The sequence below is a fragment of the Cyclopterus lumpus genome, chromosome 25, assembly GCF_009769545.1.
Source record: "Cyclopterus lumpus isolate fCycLum1 chromosome 25, fCycLum1.pri, whole genome shotgun sequence".
Taxonomy (NCBI): domain Eukaryota; kingdom Metazoa; phylum Chordata; class Actinopteri; order Perciformes; family Cyclopteridae; genus Cyclopterus; species Cyclopterus lumpus.
This window is the reverse complement of record NC_046990.1, coordinates 8,604,531-8,616,696: the sequence shown is the minus strand read 5'-3', so window position 1 is coordinate 8,616,696 and position 12,166 is coordinate 8,604,531. Positions and strand designations below refer to the sequence as shown.

Below are 12,166 nucleotides of genomic sequence, written 5' to 3'. Positions count from 1 at the left end.
TGAGTTTGTTGTCCAAAACGAGCCTCTCAGGATTACTTTGTGTTGTTGCGGAGCTTAAAGGGTTACTCCAGTTTTAATATAAATACTTTATTTTCAGGGATGTGGGATTCCTGTCTGTGACCCAGACACACGTGCTGACCAAAGATGGGACAGTTTTACCTGCTGCGATGCCCTTCGGCTCCACTGAGATGACCCCAGGAGAAGTGAAATGTGGATGACAGTGTGAGCCAGGGGAATTCAACATTTGGGCCAAAATATCCTTCCACTGAGCCAAAACGATTTTTGTTTTAGGTTACACGCACACGCACGCACGCACACGCACACACACTTCCAATCAGCCGTCGCAATGCAGATGCCAGGACCACTGTGGGCTTGCCTGGCTCTGATATGTGTGGGAAGGTGCAGTGCCCACAGCCTGTTTACCTGCGAGCCCATCAAAGTGCATCGGTGCTTGGGGATGCCCTACAACAGGACCTACTTTCCCAACATGATGGAGCACTACGACCAAGATATCGCAGCCGCTAATATGGAGGTGAGTCCTCATCGTGCTAATATTGGCCTTGTTGGGGATTAGCTATAATCAGCCTTGCTTACTGGCAATATAGTTTATGATTACTTATTTATTTCTAAAACATGCTGTTACCTTTTTTTTGTTGTTGTAAACATATTGTATGAATTGTTTGGTAATTACTTTCCTTAATTTAAAGACCCAACAGATATGAGCCGGCCTTTTAATTGTGTTATTGATAACTATTTGGCTTAACACAAAATACTAGTTGTTCTCCCAAAAGAAACATATATCGGTCTATATATCCCAAATATATCTGTGATACTGTCATTCAGTTGAGAATAAGTTGCTCTTACGGTGCTTTAACAGGGAAGCTTTATGTTGAGTGGTTTCACAGCTGTTGATCCACATGTTAAGGAATCACATCAGTCTGGGTTATCCATAGAGTTATAATTATATTGACCTGTGATAGAAAAAGGAAGCTTCATCTGCTTGTAAATGTAATGACAATTCAAGTCACATATTTAACGTCAATGAATATCTTCTCAAAATAATTTGAATACCCCATGCTGTGTCTGTTAGTTAGAAGTGTATGTTGGTTGAACCATTATTATCATTTTGTGATGATCATTAACAGGAAAACACAATTCACCAGTCAGTCTGTCAACATATCATACCGAGTTGTTATAGGTAAAAACCCATAGGCCTACCCAGGTGCATGCTGGTCCTGTATCTGCCTACTCCTACATATAACCACAGGCGCCCACAGCGTTACCCAATTAACGAATAAATGAACAACCAAAAGACTAAATGTATCTAGACAACAACAACAACAACAACAAAGAATTAAACTAAACTAAAAACTATCAAAAGAAAAATCTATCTAACCGAAATAAGCAAACAACCTGAATAATTAATTAACTCTGTGGAAGAAGGAATATCTTCCCACTGGAACTACAAGTTATGGTTCCTTAACAATACAAGTAGATTAAGAAAGAGGGACATTCTTACTTACGGCAACAGCCTACTGTACAAGGGAGTAGTTACATTGGCGGTTACACAACCTCATTTGTTCTGGTCATTGTGGACCGTGGACTGATTAAAGAGGTACAGCAAACTCTGGCTAAACAGCCCATGACTGCAGACCTCTGTGGAAATAACATGATTTAGTAACGTAGTGTGAGCTATTCCCCCTGGCTGGCTGGTCAGTGAGCTATTTAGCCTTGCTTGCAAGTAGGCTACAAACCTGATGGGTCCTTTTTTAAAAAATGTTAAAGGGACAATTCTCTTGCATCGCTAATGGTACGCAGCAATGCCATGTGTGCTTGTTGAAAGTGGGAGGGAACATGTTTTATATGATTGTGTGTATGGTGGCAGGGTATAACTTGCAGCACGAAAGTTGACGGCACATTTAGTTACGCCAGCCCTCAAATATCAGTCAACCGTTGCCATGGCAATGCCCACCCAGACACTTGAGGTTCAGACAGTTTCCACAAATATGTCCAAATACATTTGCAACATATGCACAATAACTGCATGACCATTATAATTCCTATTTTCTTACAAAGTGAAGACAATAAAAATTCAGACTTTAGTCACCGGCCTTGTTTTTGTAACATGTCTTTTTAGACCGAGTGTGGTCTTGTGTCTCTCCTCAGCTGTGAACTCAATTTCTGTAGCGATGCATTCAGTGTCCTGGCATTCCTGAAGGCCAGGGTTTTGGTTACACACATTTGGTGTGGGAGCGTGAACCGTGATCTGTTGAAGGAGTCTTTTGTGTGGCATCTGGCAAAGGTATAGGCTTCTTATTTCACAGCAGCAACCTTGGCCACGGGCAACTTCATGGACTTTGTTGTGAGGGGCCTTTGATTTCTGGAGGAAGGGGAGGGACACACCCAGCCTCTCTCACAAAGCCTTCCCGGCATACCGCGACGAGTATCCTCTCGGTTAATTACTCACTCATTTCCCCCCTGTACACGGTCTTACCTCTACGGTCCTGTCTCCCAGGTGACATGCATACACTGGCCTACATTCAACATTATATACTATACACAGTTCTCATTGAAAGCATGCAGTGGTTTCTCACAAAGCCCCGACTATCGGTAGGATTTTACAGAAGAGGGATAATCTTGTGTACCAGCTTTTGAATCAAAAGTTTTAATACAAACAATGGAAAGGGTCATTTAAGTACTGTCATGGACGGGGCACACTTATGGGTCTTGAAAAGTTTGAGTGAAAGTTTTCAAAGTGATTTTCTGGCCATTTAAGAAAAAGAACATTTAATCCTTGAAATACTTTGCTAGGAAATTATCCGCAGGGGATTTTCCCTTTTTTTTTTTTTGAGAGCAAATCAGCTCAACTTGTGCTGCTGATCCTGTTTGAAGGTTTCTAAAATGAGGGCAGTTTTTTTTACAGTAACTCAGAAAATAAAGGTCAGATTGTTGAGCAACGGGGAGGAATTGAGAAGGAGTCCAGGACCTCCGCAGGAGAGAAACAAGGACGCTTACTGTCAGAGGGGGCAAGCCCCGGCCCCAGAGACACAGGGCCTGCTGCCAAACTGGATTTCAGTGGAGAGGAAACATTGAATAGTGGACTGTGTTGGAATGTATGCGTTTGTTTTGTGGACAAATATTATCAGTACAGGCTAACAGTCCATGCATGTTGGTCTGATAACGGTCGATGAGGTTCAAACAAAGAGTCTGCGCTGCTTCTAAAAACGTCCATGTGGTTTTAGCGCAGATCTGAGTGAACAAAGAAGACTATAAAATATACACTTTTTAGGATTTAGAAACATCAGCATGGCCGTGATCTGGACGTGTCGTCTTCAGGGTGATCTGTGTATGCCAACGGATAAATCCACACTTTTAGTAGGAGGCGGACTAATGGCTCAGCAGCAGCCTCACCTGTCAACAGCTCTGTGCATTCCAGCCCTCCTGGACAGTCGTTGTGTGTTTCCAAACATCCGAGCAGTCATTTCCTGTCACCTATAGCCCCCCCTCCGTGTCTCGTTCCTCATGCTTTTGACCAGCGTGTTGAAACGGACGTATATGGTTCTCAGCCAGTGAATGGGCCCCTTTTGTGTGTTGCTGTGTATGTCGCTGCAGATAAACCCCCCAAAAAAGTTACTACGTCTATGTAGAGCAGTGGTTCCATGAAGCAAAGTCCTCCATCACCACTTCTATATATGCGTTCCTCTAACCAGGTCAACTAAAGTCTAGTTTAATGTTGCAGGCCTCAAGAGGTCATATTCAATTCATCCAGCATTCACCTTTTTTAAATATTGACCAAGTCATTTTCAGTAACGTGTAACCTGTCTCTCCATCAACCAGCCGTTCATGCCCCTGGCAAACCTGCGCTGCTCTCCAGACGTCCATCACTTCCTGTGCCAAGCCTTTGTCCCAGAATGCACCGAGGGGAACATGGTGATCCGTCCATGCAGAGAGCAGTGCGAGGCCGTCCTGTCGGACTGCGAGGTTAACATCCGGATTTTTGGTGTCACCTGGCCTCCTGAGCTTCAGTGTGACCGGTGAGTACACCGACAATCCACATGAGGAAAGAAACGCTGTGGTTCTTGATCTGTCCATTAAAGGGTTTGTTTGTTTGTTTGTTTTAGATTGGACCCATGCAGTTCTCCCGGTGGTCCGATGCTCCCCGCAACCACCCCAATGAGCTCCTCATCAGCGAAGCGGGACCTTGGCTTCTGGTGCCCTCTGCAGTTGAAGACCAAGCCGGGTTACGGTTCGTCTTTCTTGGGCGCCCAGGACTGTGCTCCGCCTTGCTCCAACATGTACTTCAAACCCCACGACATCGAATTTGCCAAAAACTTCATCGGCGTGTGCTCCATCATCTGCTTGGGCGCCACGCTCTTCACCTTCCTCACTTTCCTCATCGACGTCAAGCGTTTCCGCTACCCGGAGCGCCCCATAATCTTCTACGCCGTCTGCTACAGCTTCGTGTCGCTCATATACTTCATGGGTTTCCTGCTGGGGAACAATGCGGCCTGCACCAAAGCGTCTCACCCCGCCGGTGTGGACACAGTGGTGCTGGGCTCTCAGAGTAAAGGCTGCACTCTGCTTTTTATGCTGCTCTACTTCTTCTCCATCGCCGGCATCGTCTGGTGGGTCATACTCACCATCACCTGGTTCCTGGCAGCTGGACCCAAGTGGAGCTGTGAGGCCATAGAAAAGAAAGCGGTAAGGGTTTTTAAGAATTTACAAGAATGCAGCCAGGAAAATGGTGGACGCTGTTGAATATATGGCTCCTTGTGGCTTCTGTCTTTTAGGTGTGGTTCCACTCTGCTGCCTGGGGGATCCCTGGGGCGCTAACCGTCATGCTGCTGGCTCTGAACAAGGTCGAGGGGGACAACATCAGCGGGGTTTGCTTTGTGGGGCTCTATGACCTGGACGCCCTGCGCTACTTCGTCCTGGCCCCTCTGTGCGTGGGCATTGTCGTCGGCCTCTTCCTCATCCTGGCGGGCATCGTCTCTCTCAACCACGTGCGGCAGGTCATCCAGCACGACGAGCGCAACCAGGAGAAGCTGAAGAAGTTCATGATCCGCATCGGTGTGTTCAGCTGCCTCTACCTGGTCCCGCTGGTCACCCTGTTGGCCTGCTACACCTACGAGCAGAGTCACCGCAGCACCTGGGAGAATACCTGGATCAACGACCGCTGTCAGGAGTACAGCATACCCTGCCCTTACAAGGTAGCCGTGGCTTATTCGCCTGCAGGAGGTGTTACGTTAAGGGCAGAAGAGAGGGAGAAGACTTTCCAACTCACTGTCTTGTTCATCGGGTGATGCTGTCAATTTAAGGTCTGCAGCTTGTTATTGCCGACTAAATGGGAGCACTAAGCTAATGTTAGTGTGTGTAAAAAAGTCAGTGGAAGGCCTGAAAATAATCAAAAGGCCTAAAATAGTCACAAACAGTCACAAAAAACCTGTGTGTGTATATGTATATATATATATATATATATATATATATATATATATATATATATATATATATATATATATATATATATATATATATATATATATATATATATTTATTAATTTCAAAAATCCAAAATATGATGTGTAATACATAAACTATTGTGTGACTGTTTAGGAGAAATAGGAAAAACCTCAGAAAACCTATAAAGAGGATAATGTAAAAAAGAAAAACGAACTACAGTAGCTTAATATTTTTGTAAAAATCAGTGTCTAAGCCCTAAAGTTCAAAAGCTTGTTTTTGTCTTTTTAAATTGGTTTTGTACCCTTTTTGTTTATGTCCCTTTTTGTTCCAGACAAACGAGCAGGACCGCCCTGACCTTTCCCTGTTTCTGGTGAAATACTTAATGACGCTGGTGGTCGGAATATCTGCCGTGTTCTGGGTCGGCAGTAAAAAGACCTGCTCTGAGTGGGCCTACTTCTTCAACAGGACCCGCAAGAGAGAGTAAGGCCACGTCTCGCGCCTGTCGCACATTCAAGTTCACTGTCCATGAGAGATGAGTGTGTAAACTCCCGTGTTCTCTGGCCCACAGTCCCATCACTGAGAGCCGCCGGGTGCTGCAGGAGTCCTGCGAGTTCTTCCTCAAGCACAACAGTCGCGTCCAGCACAAGAAGAAGCACTACAAGCCGAGCTCCCACAAGCTCAAGGTCATCTCCAAGTCCATGGGCACGAGCACCGGCGCCGTGCCCACCAGCGTGTCCACCGCCAATCAGGGGGCCTCTGCGCTGGGCAACCACGAGCCCCGCGCGCACGGTTCTCTGTCTGAGGCCTCGGCAAGGGAGCACCCGGACAGGGGCACCTCCAGTCGAAGCTCCAGGAGGGGGGAGAGGGAGAGGGAGAGGGAGAGGGAGAGGGAAGGTGGGGAGAGACGAAGCAAAGGGGGGAGCTCCTGTAAGGTCAGCAGCCGCTCCGAGAGCGTTCACAGAGTCGCAGATGGGAGGTAAGTGAGACGGATGTGAAAAGTGTTTCATCTTTTTTTTGTTCTGTTGAGCACAGATGTAACACTACTTTCAGTATTTTACGTGACGATATAATAGAACCTTCTGTTGCATCCCCGCCCTGTTTAGGGCGCCTATTAATGTATTTTTGTTATAGGGGGCTTTTCTCCGTACAAGTAATGACCACAGATCATCCCCGATGTGCCGCTTTAGGATGACACCGAGGAGCGAGCTGTCGGAGGTCCGGCACGGCCCCAGTGCACAGCAGCATCCGGCTTTAAACCCATCGCACGGCACCGTCCAGGACCCCACCCACCAGCTGGCTCACCGGGTGCCCAAGGAGAACAAGGACGCGAAGGACGGCACCTGCTGAGACATCGGACCCCGTCCCCAAATTTGACCGCGCGTCCATCCTTGAATCCACTCAGTCACGCGTGTTGTTATGCGTCCGAGCACGATTGTATTGGTTAGGTTGTCGTCGATGAATGTTCGTTGTGCAAAATGTCACACACCTCGAGTATTTTAAATGTGGTTTGCTTGGACCAGGTTGTGGGTTTCAGCAGAGGGCTCAAAGGGGGTCTTGAGCGGCGGCGTCTTTCAGCTTTACTGAGCTTTTTGTTCCCGAAATGTTGCAGCAGCTCAGCTGTGATCTACCTTACAACAACTACCAATTAGATGGCGTGCATTGAAAAAAACTGTAGGTCTGTTTTGTAGATTTGTAGCTGAATGGCATAGAACACTAGAAAATACTTGCAATATTTATGTAAATGTTCTATTTAAAACATTTTCACTGGACTAGTCGCTACACTGAGAGTTGCGTTAAAGGTTGTGATATTGCCAAAACAGTCAACCGAAAGAAAAGTCTTAAAACAGTCTTATTTTTTCCCTTTTAGAAGAAAAACCTCATCTTGTAATGCACGCAGTGTGCTCTTTAACTCTCCATCGACAAAGGCGTACTCTTAAACTCGACTTTCAAAGACTGTACTTGTAGTTTCTATCGCGCAACCACTAATTGTGCAGACCGTGTCTTTATTTTCTTTTTAAAGAAGTGTCCTGTGAATATGGAGAAAGTATAGCTTTATAGTTTTCTACAAGAATGTGCCTTTTGAGTAGTTCCTCATCTTCAAAGAAGCGACAGATGGTGTGCGCGTGTGCGTGTTTGTGTGAATGTGTTCATATGGTTTAGAATCAAATTGGAAGCCAATCAAACAGGCTTTGCACTATTTGTGAAAGAAACCAACCACTAATGAGTAATGAATAGTTTTAATCAAAGAAACAGGAAAAAAAAGAGAAATTGGGCCTTTGTTCAAGGGTTATTCATAACATGTGGTCACGGGCCATATATTCTCCTTCAAGTGCTTCCAGAACACCTTCCGTGATTCATCCGTCATGCTGTGATGTCTGTTGTTTTGTTGTGTACGGGATTGATTCTTCCATTGAGGTTCTGTGCCTTTTCATATTTGGGAGACAATTCCATTAACGCCATTTAAAAGGGAGTCCTCCTCGTCAGTCCTTCCCTGTTGTCCCTGTATGTGCACAGGGATCCATAGTCTATGAAATGCTCTATACAACGTGTTTTTTGTACTTTTATCTACCTTGTCAGCTGATTTTTTTTTTGTATCCAATTTCATTTTAAGAAAATATAAGAAAATGTGAGCCAGTAACTGCTATGTATGCTTTTATTAAACACCACAAACGATCACATGAAGTCAATATGTTGTACACTGGCACGCGTACGTGTATCACAGGGATGCTGTGAGACACGGTTTTCCCCTCGGAGGACGTCGACTGGCTCCGTCCCCCCTCGTCCTGCCCTCCTGGACTCGGAACGGTCTGGAGTCCAGAGTGTCACATCTCTCCAGAGCGCAGCCGTCCGTTCCTCCACGATGTCTCCGCTCATTGCCCGCCTGCTGCTGCTGCTTGTCTGCTTGGCTTTACCTCTTTACGGCGTGGAAAAGGTGAGAAATAGAGGATACCGAAAGGATCCTGACGCCGACAAGGTAAGATCGATGATCCTTAAGCCCCCAAAACAAACAGAAAGACACGAGAGAATGATGCGTTGACGGGTAATCGTCCCAAAAAAAATAGTGCGCATGTAAAATTATTGTAATTGTACTCACGTGGATCGCATTTCCATTTATCGCGCTTTGTATGAATTTCTCTTATTTTTAATTCACGAGGCATCATATTTCCTCAAATGTATCCAGAGATGACTTTTTGTTATTGCGGTCTCTTTAAACGAATGATTTCACACACGCACACACAAAAAACAGACTTTTAAGAAAAGCAATCTGCTGATTCATACTCATGTTTACTTTCAGTGCTATGAGTGTGGGCACAACTTTGTCAAAAGGAAAAAAAGGTCTCTAAAAGTATCTGGTCCCCGCAGCAAATGAGAAAATTCTGTTTTCTAGCTTTTTGTGTGGTCAGCTGGTTCTCTATTATTGCAGGATGAGGGCAAAAAAAAAATTCCCAAAAGGAAGTTGCAGGTTTGGCTCATACTGTCCGTCTGTCTCTCTCTTTGTTATCTATCTGGATGTCTTAGTAGTTTAAAAACGATGTGGGAAATTATATATATATATATAAACCTAAAGCAGTTTCCATCCACACCGACCCCAGGATCTTAGAGTGTCTTTGTCTAGAATCTCTAGCCCTCCTTGCTTTGCTGAAGCTGGAGAGTGAAGGAAGAAAGTGGACACACATTTCTCTCCTCAATCTCTGGGGAGTCAAATGAAAGTGAAACTAGTGTTTATTTTGCTGGGACTCTGTGGACCCCCTCCCCCTCGGGGACTCCTATAAGTCTGTACCCCTCTTTGAGGAACCACAACAAGCAGTCGCTCTCCATTCTCCTCCAAAGTCGTATTCCAGAGAGCACCACAGCAGAAGGGTATAATGAATAGCACCTTCTGTTACCGTTTGTATCCAGTGCACTGGGAACGACGCAGAAAAGCCCAACTGCACTAGACACTCTGGAGAAGGAAGATCTGCTTATTTGAACAACATGGTAATCATGAAATCCTGTGTGCATGCTCCAATGCTCCGGGAGAGCTTCTCCTCGCTGTGGTGTTGACTAATGCATGAAACACGACCGATTGCTCAGCACTTCCTTGCAGCAAATGCAGCCTTTATGCTTCGGTTACAGTAATGGACTGTGTGCTACTAATATTCAGTGGAGCCGGAGTGTGTAATTCATGCAGGCAGGCAGGCAGCACTACAGAAACAGCAGACTGAAGGCTAATATAAAAGTCAGCTGTGTTGCAAAAAAAAGGAAAAGGGAGAAAAAAAAGACACTGGTTTCATTCATTAGTCTGCTTTGAAATGTCTCCAAAAACCCAACCCTTCATAAAACTGAGATGTTTCCTTGCTGACTATCAACCAGACGAGCTCCACATTATAGCCAAAGTGCTATGTCCCCTTTTCCTTGAGGACTAATTCCAGGTCCATGCCAAAACCACGATCCGGTGGTCCCATCACAGGCTTCCCAGTTTCCCCCATATAGATGACGTCATACCACACATCTCCAGGTCGCTCCAGCCTATGCATTATGGCTAAAGCAGACGCAGATGTAATCCCCCCCCCCCCCCCACAATAAAAGCTATTTTCCAGATTTGACATCATCGGAAATTGATTTTTCTACCTCAAGTCCAGACAGTTAAAACTCTTGGTTCTCCTTTCCTGCCTGGAGACTCTTTTATTTATTTTTTTAAACTGCTCCACACAAAAGGAAGCAATGACCCAATGAAAAAGCCCAGACAGGGCGAGGACCACTTCTACGTGTCAGTTTATGTCTGAAGCCCGACTGCATGAATAGGACACTCACAGATCACGTTACCAAAACTAAAACCCAACTTTAAAAAAACACTGACTGACCCCACACACTGTAATCTGTTGGCCAAAATGTCTCCTTGAGGTTCACACATTACACCGAGCTATATGGATCGTGTGTGTGTGTGTGTGTGTGTGTGTGTGTGTGTGTGTGTGTGTGTGTGTGTGTGTGTGTGTGTGTGTGTGTGTGTGTGTGTGTGTGTGTGTGTGTGTGTGTGTGTGTGTGTGTGTGTGTGTGTGTGTGTGTGTGTGTGTGTGTGTGTGTGTGTGTGTGTGTGTGTGTGTGTGTCAGCTCGAGTAAGAAGCAGCATCTGTTTGAACATAGCAGGAGACTCTGCTGGACAATGAATATCACACCGTTGACTGCGTCACCGGGTCTTCGGTTCCTCATTAACGCGCGGTGTCACCCACTTTGTTCATGGCCACTAGTTCTGTTGCTTTGCCTTGGTCCGGATCACATCTGGGTTTTATTTGTTACACTTTAATCCAGCCCTTAAGCAGCGTATTTCTTTCTGCGACTGGTTAATTGTCTGTACTCTGGCTCCTTGTGTGTGTGTGTGTGTGTGATGGTTGGATGAATGGCAGCGTTTCGGTGCATGCAGCCCAAAACAGCGACCCCCCCACCCCCCACCCGGGACAAAATCTGAAACAGGAAGTTAGTTAACAATAGACTGATGTTGTTGCATGCCGTCATCCTTCATCACCACTTCCTCTTTCCCCTGTTGTTGTTTTTTTTTTGCAGCTTGGCAGTTGCATTCAGGGACCAGCGGGCACCGCTGGCAGGGAGGGGAACCCAGGAACCAACGGCATCCCGGGGACGCCGGGCATCCCTGGCCGCGACGGGCTCAAGGGCGAGAAAGGCGAGTGCGTCAACGAGGTCTTCGAGGAGCCCTGGAGGCCCAACTACAAGCAGTGCGCCTGGAACTCTCTGAATTATGGCATCGACCTGGGTAAAATAGCCGTAAGTATAATGACACGGTTCTGAGGAATGGGGGCTTGCAATCATTTGACAAATTCACAGAAAATGTTATCCACCACATGTTATGTTAAACTCCCCTCTGCCGCATATGCGTTGCAGGACTGTACGTTCACCAAGCTGCGTACCGACAGCGCCCTCAGAGTCCTCTTCAGTGGCTCCCTCAGGCTCAAGTGTAAGAACGCGTGCTGCCAGAGGTGGTACTTCACCTTCAATGGGGCGGAGTGCACTGCGCCCCTGCCCATCGAGTCCATCATCTACTTAGACCAGGGAAGTCCGGAGCTCAACTCCACCATCAACATCCACAGAACGTCCTCGGGTACGACTCAACTGCTACATCATGTTTTGGCTTATTTTGGGCAATATGAGTTAGCTGGATGAACTTTACCTCCGTTTTTTTAGTTGTTCCCTGTAATTCATTCCAGTCTTCCTATGTTTATTCCCCTCCCCCTCCCTGCAGTCGAAGGGCTGTGCGAGGGTGTCAAAGCAGGGCTGGTGGATGTGGCCGTGTGGGTGGGGACCTGCGCCGACTATCCCAGAGGAGACGCATCTACAGGGTGGAATTCAGTATCCAGGGTTATCATTGAGGAACTGCCCAAATAAAAAAATGTTTTAAAAAAAAGAAGAAAGTTCCATGTAAGGGAAGGACCAGTCCTGGTCGTGTGGCAGTATGTTATTATTCAGGTACGGTTTGCTGAGGCGTCACAGCATCGCGGATGGGAAGTTGAAGGAGTGTCATTCTGCCTAGAAATAACCTTTGTACTGTAGCTTCACTGCTTTTGGGTGCTGCTGTTGGTACACAGTAACCATTTACCAGACATTGTGACAATACATTGACGATATTTTTTAACTCTGTACTCATGTGAAATGTTTATATCATTATTACTGTTAATAAAGTCACATTTTTGGAGGGGTTGAATTGAACCAAAAA

At 46.0% G+C, this 12,166-nt stretch overlaps 2 protein-coding genes across 6 annotated transcripts in view; both read left to right on the top strand.

Moving 5' to 3' along the window:
• Positions 1-12,166, top strand: part of LOC117728161 (frizzled-6-like) — a 13,328-nt gene extending 1,162 nt beyond the window's left edge. For 2 of the 3 annotated variants that reach the window (XM_034528922.1, XM_034528924.1), the window contains 10 exons: positions 98-532; positions 3,838-4,034; positions 4,122-4,701; positions 4,791-5,210; positions 5,792-5,940; positions 6,029-6,436; positions 6,648-8,434; positions 11,002-11,220; positions 11,338-11,554; positions 11,696-12,166. In XM_034528922.1, coding sequence (XP_034384813.1) covers positions 347-532; positions 3,838-4,034; positions 4,122-4,701; positions 4,791-5,210; positions 5,792-5,940; positions 6,029-6,436; positions 6,648-6,807 — 2,100 coding nt within the window. In that variant the 5' untranslated portion in view covers positions 98-346 and the 3' untranslated portion in view covers positions 6,808-8,434; positions 11,002-11,220; positions 11,338-11,554; positions 11,696-12,166. The remainder of the gene's footprint in view (positions 1-97; positions 533-3,837; positions 4,035-4,121; positions 4,702-4,790; positions 5,211-5,791; positions 5,941-6,028; positions 6,437-6,647; positions 8,435-11,001; positions 11,221-11,337; positions 11,555-11,695) is intronic. The other variant, XM_034528923.1, reaches the window with a different exon arrangement.
• cthrc1b (collagen triple helix repeat containing 1b) lies at positions 8,087-12,166 on the top strand. Of its 3 annotated transcripts, XM_034528935.1 has the most exons (5): positions 8,087-8,434; positions 9,361-9,438; positions 11,002-11,220; positions 11,338-11,554; positions 11,696-12,166. In XM_034528935.1, exons 1-5 carry the CDS (start codon positions 8,108-8,110, stop codon positions 11,836-11,838), a joined length of 984 nt encoding a protein of 327 aa, XP_034384826.1. In that variant the 5' UTR covers positions 8,087-8,107; the 3' UTR covers positions 11,839-12,166. The 3 variants fall into 3 exon arrangements, with proteins under 3 accessions (XP_034384826.1, XP_034384825.1, XP_034384824.1); XM_034528934.1 differs by lacking the exon at positions 9,361-9,438 and having other exon boundaries at positions 8,087-8,392; XM_034528933.1 differs by lacking the exon at positions 9,361-9,438.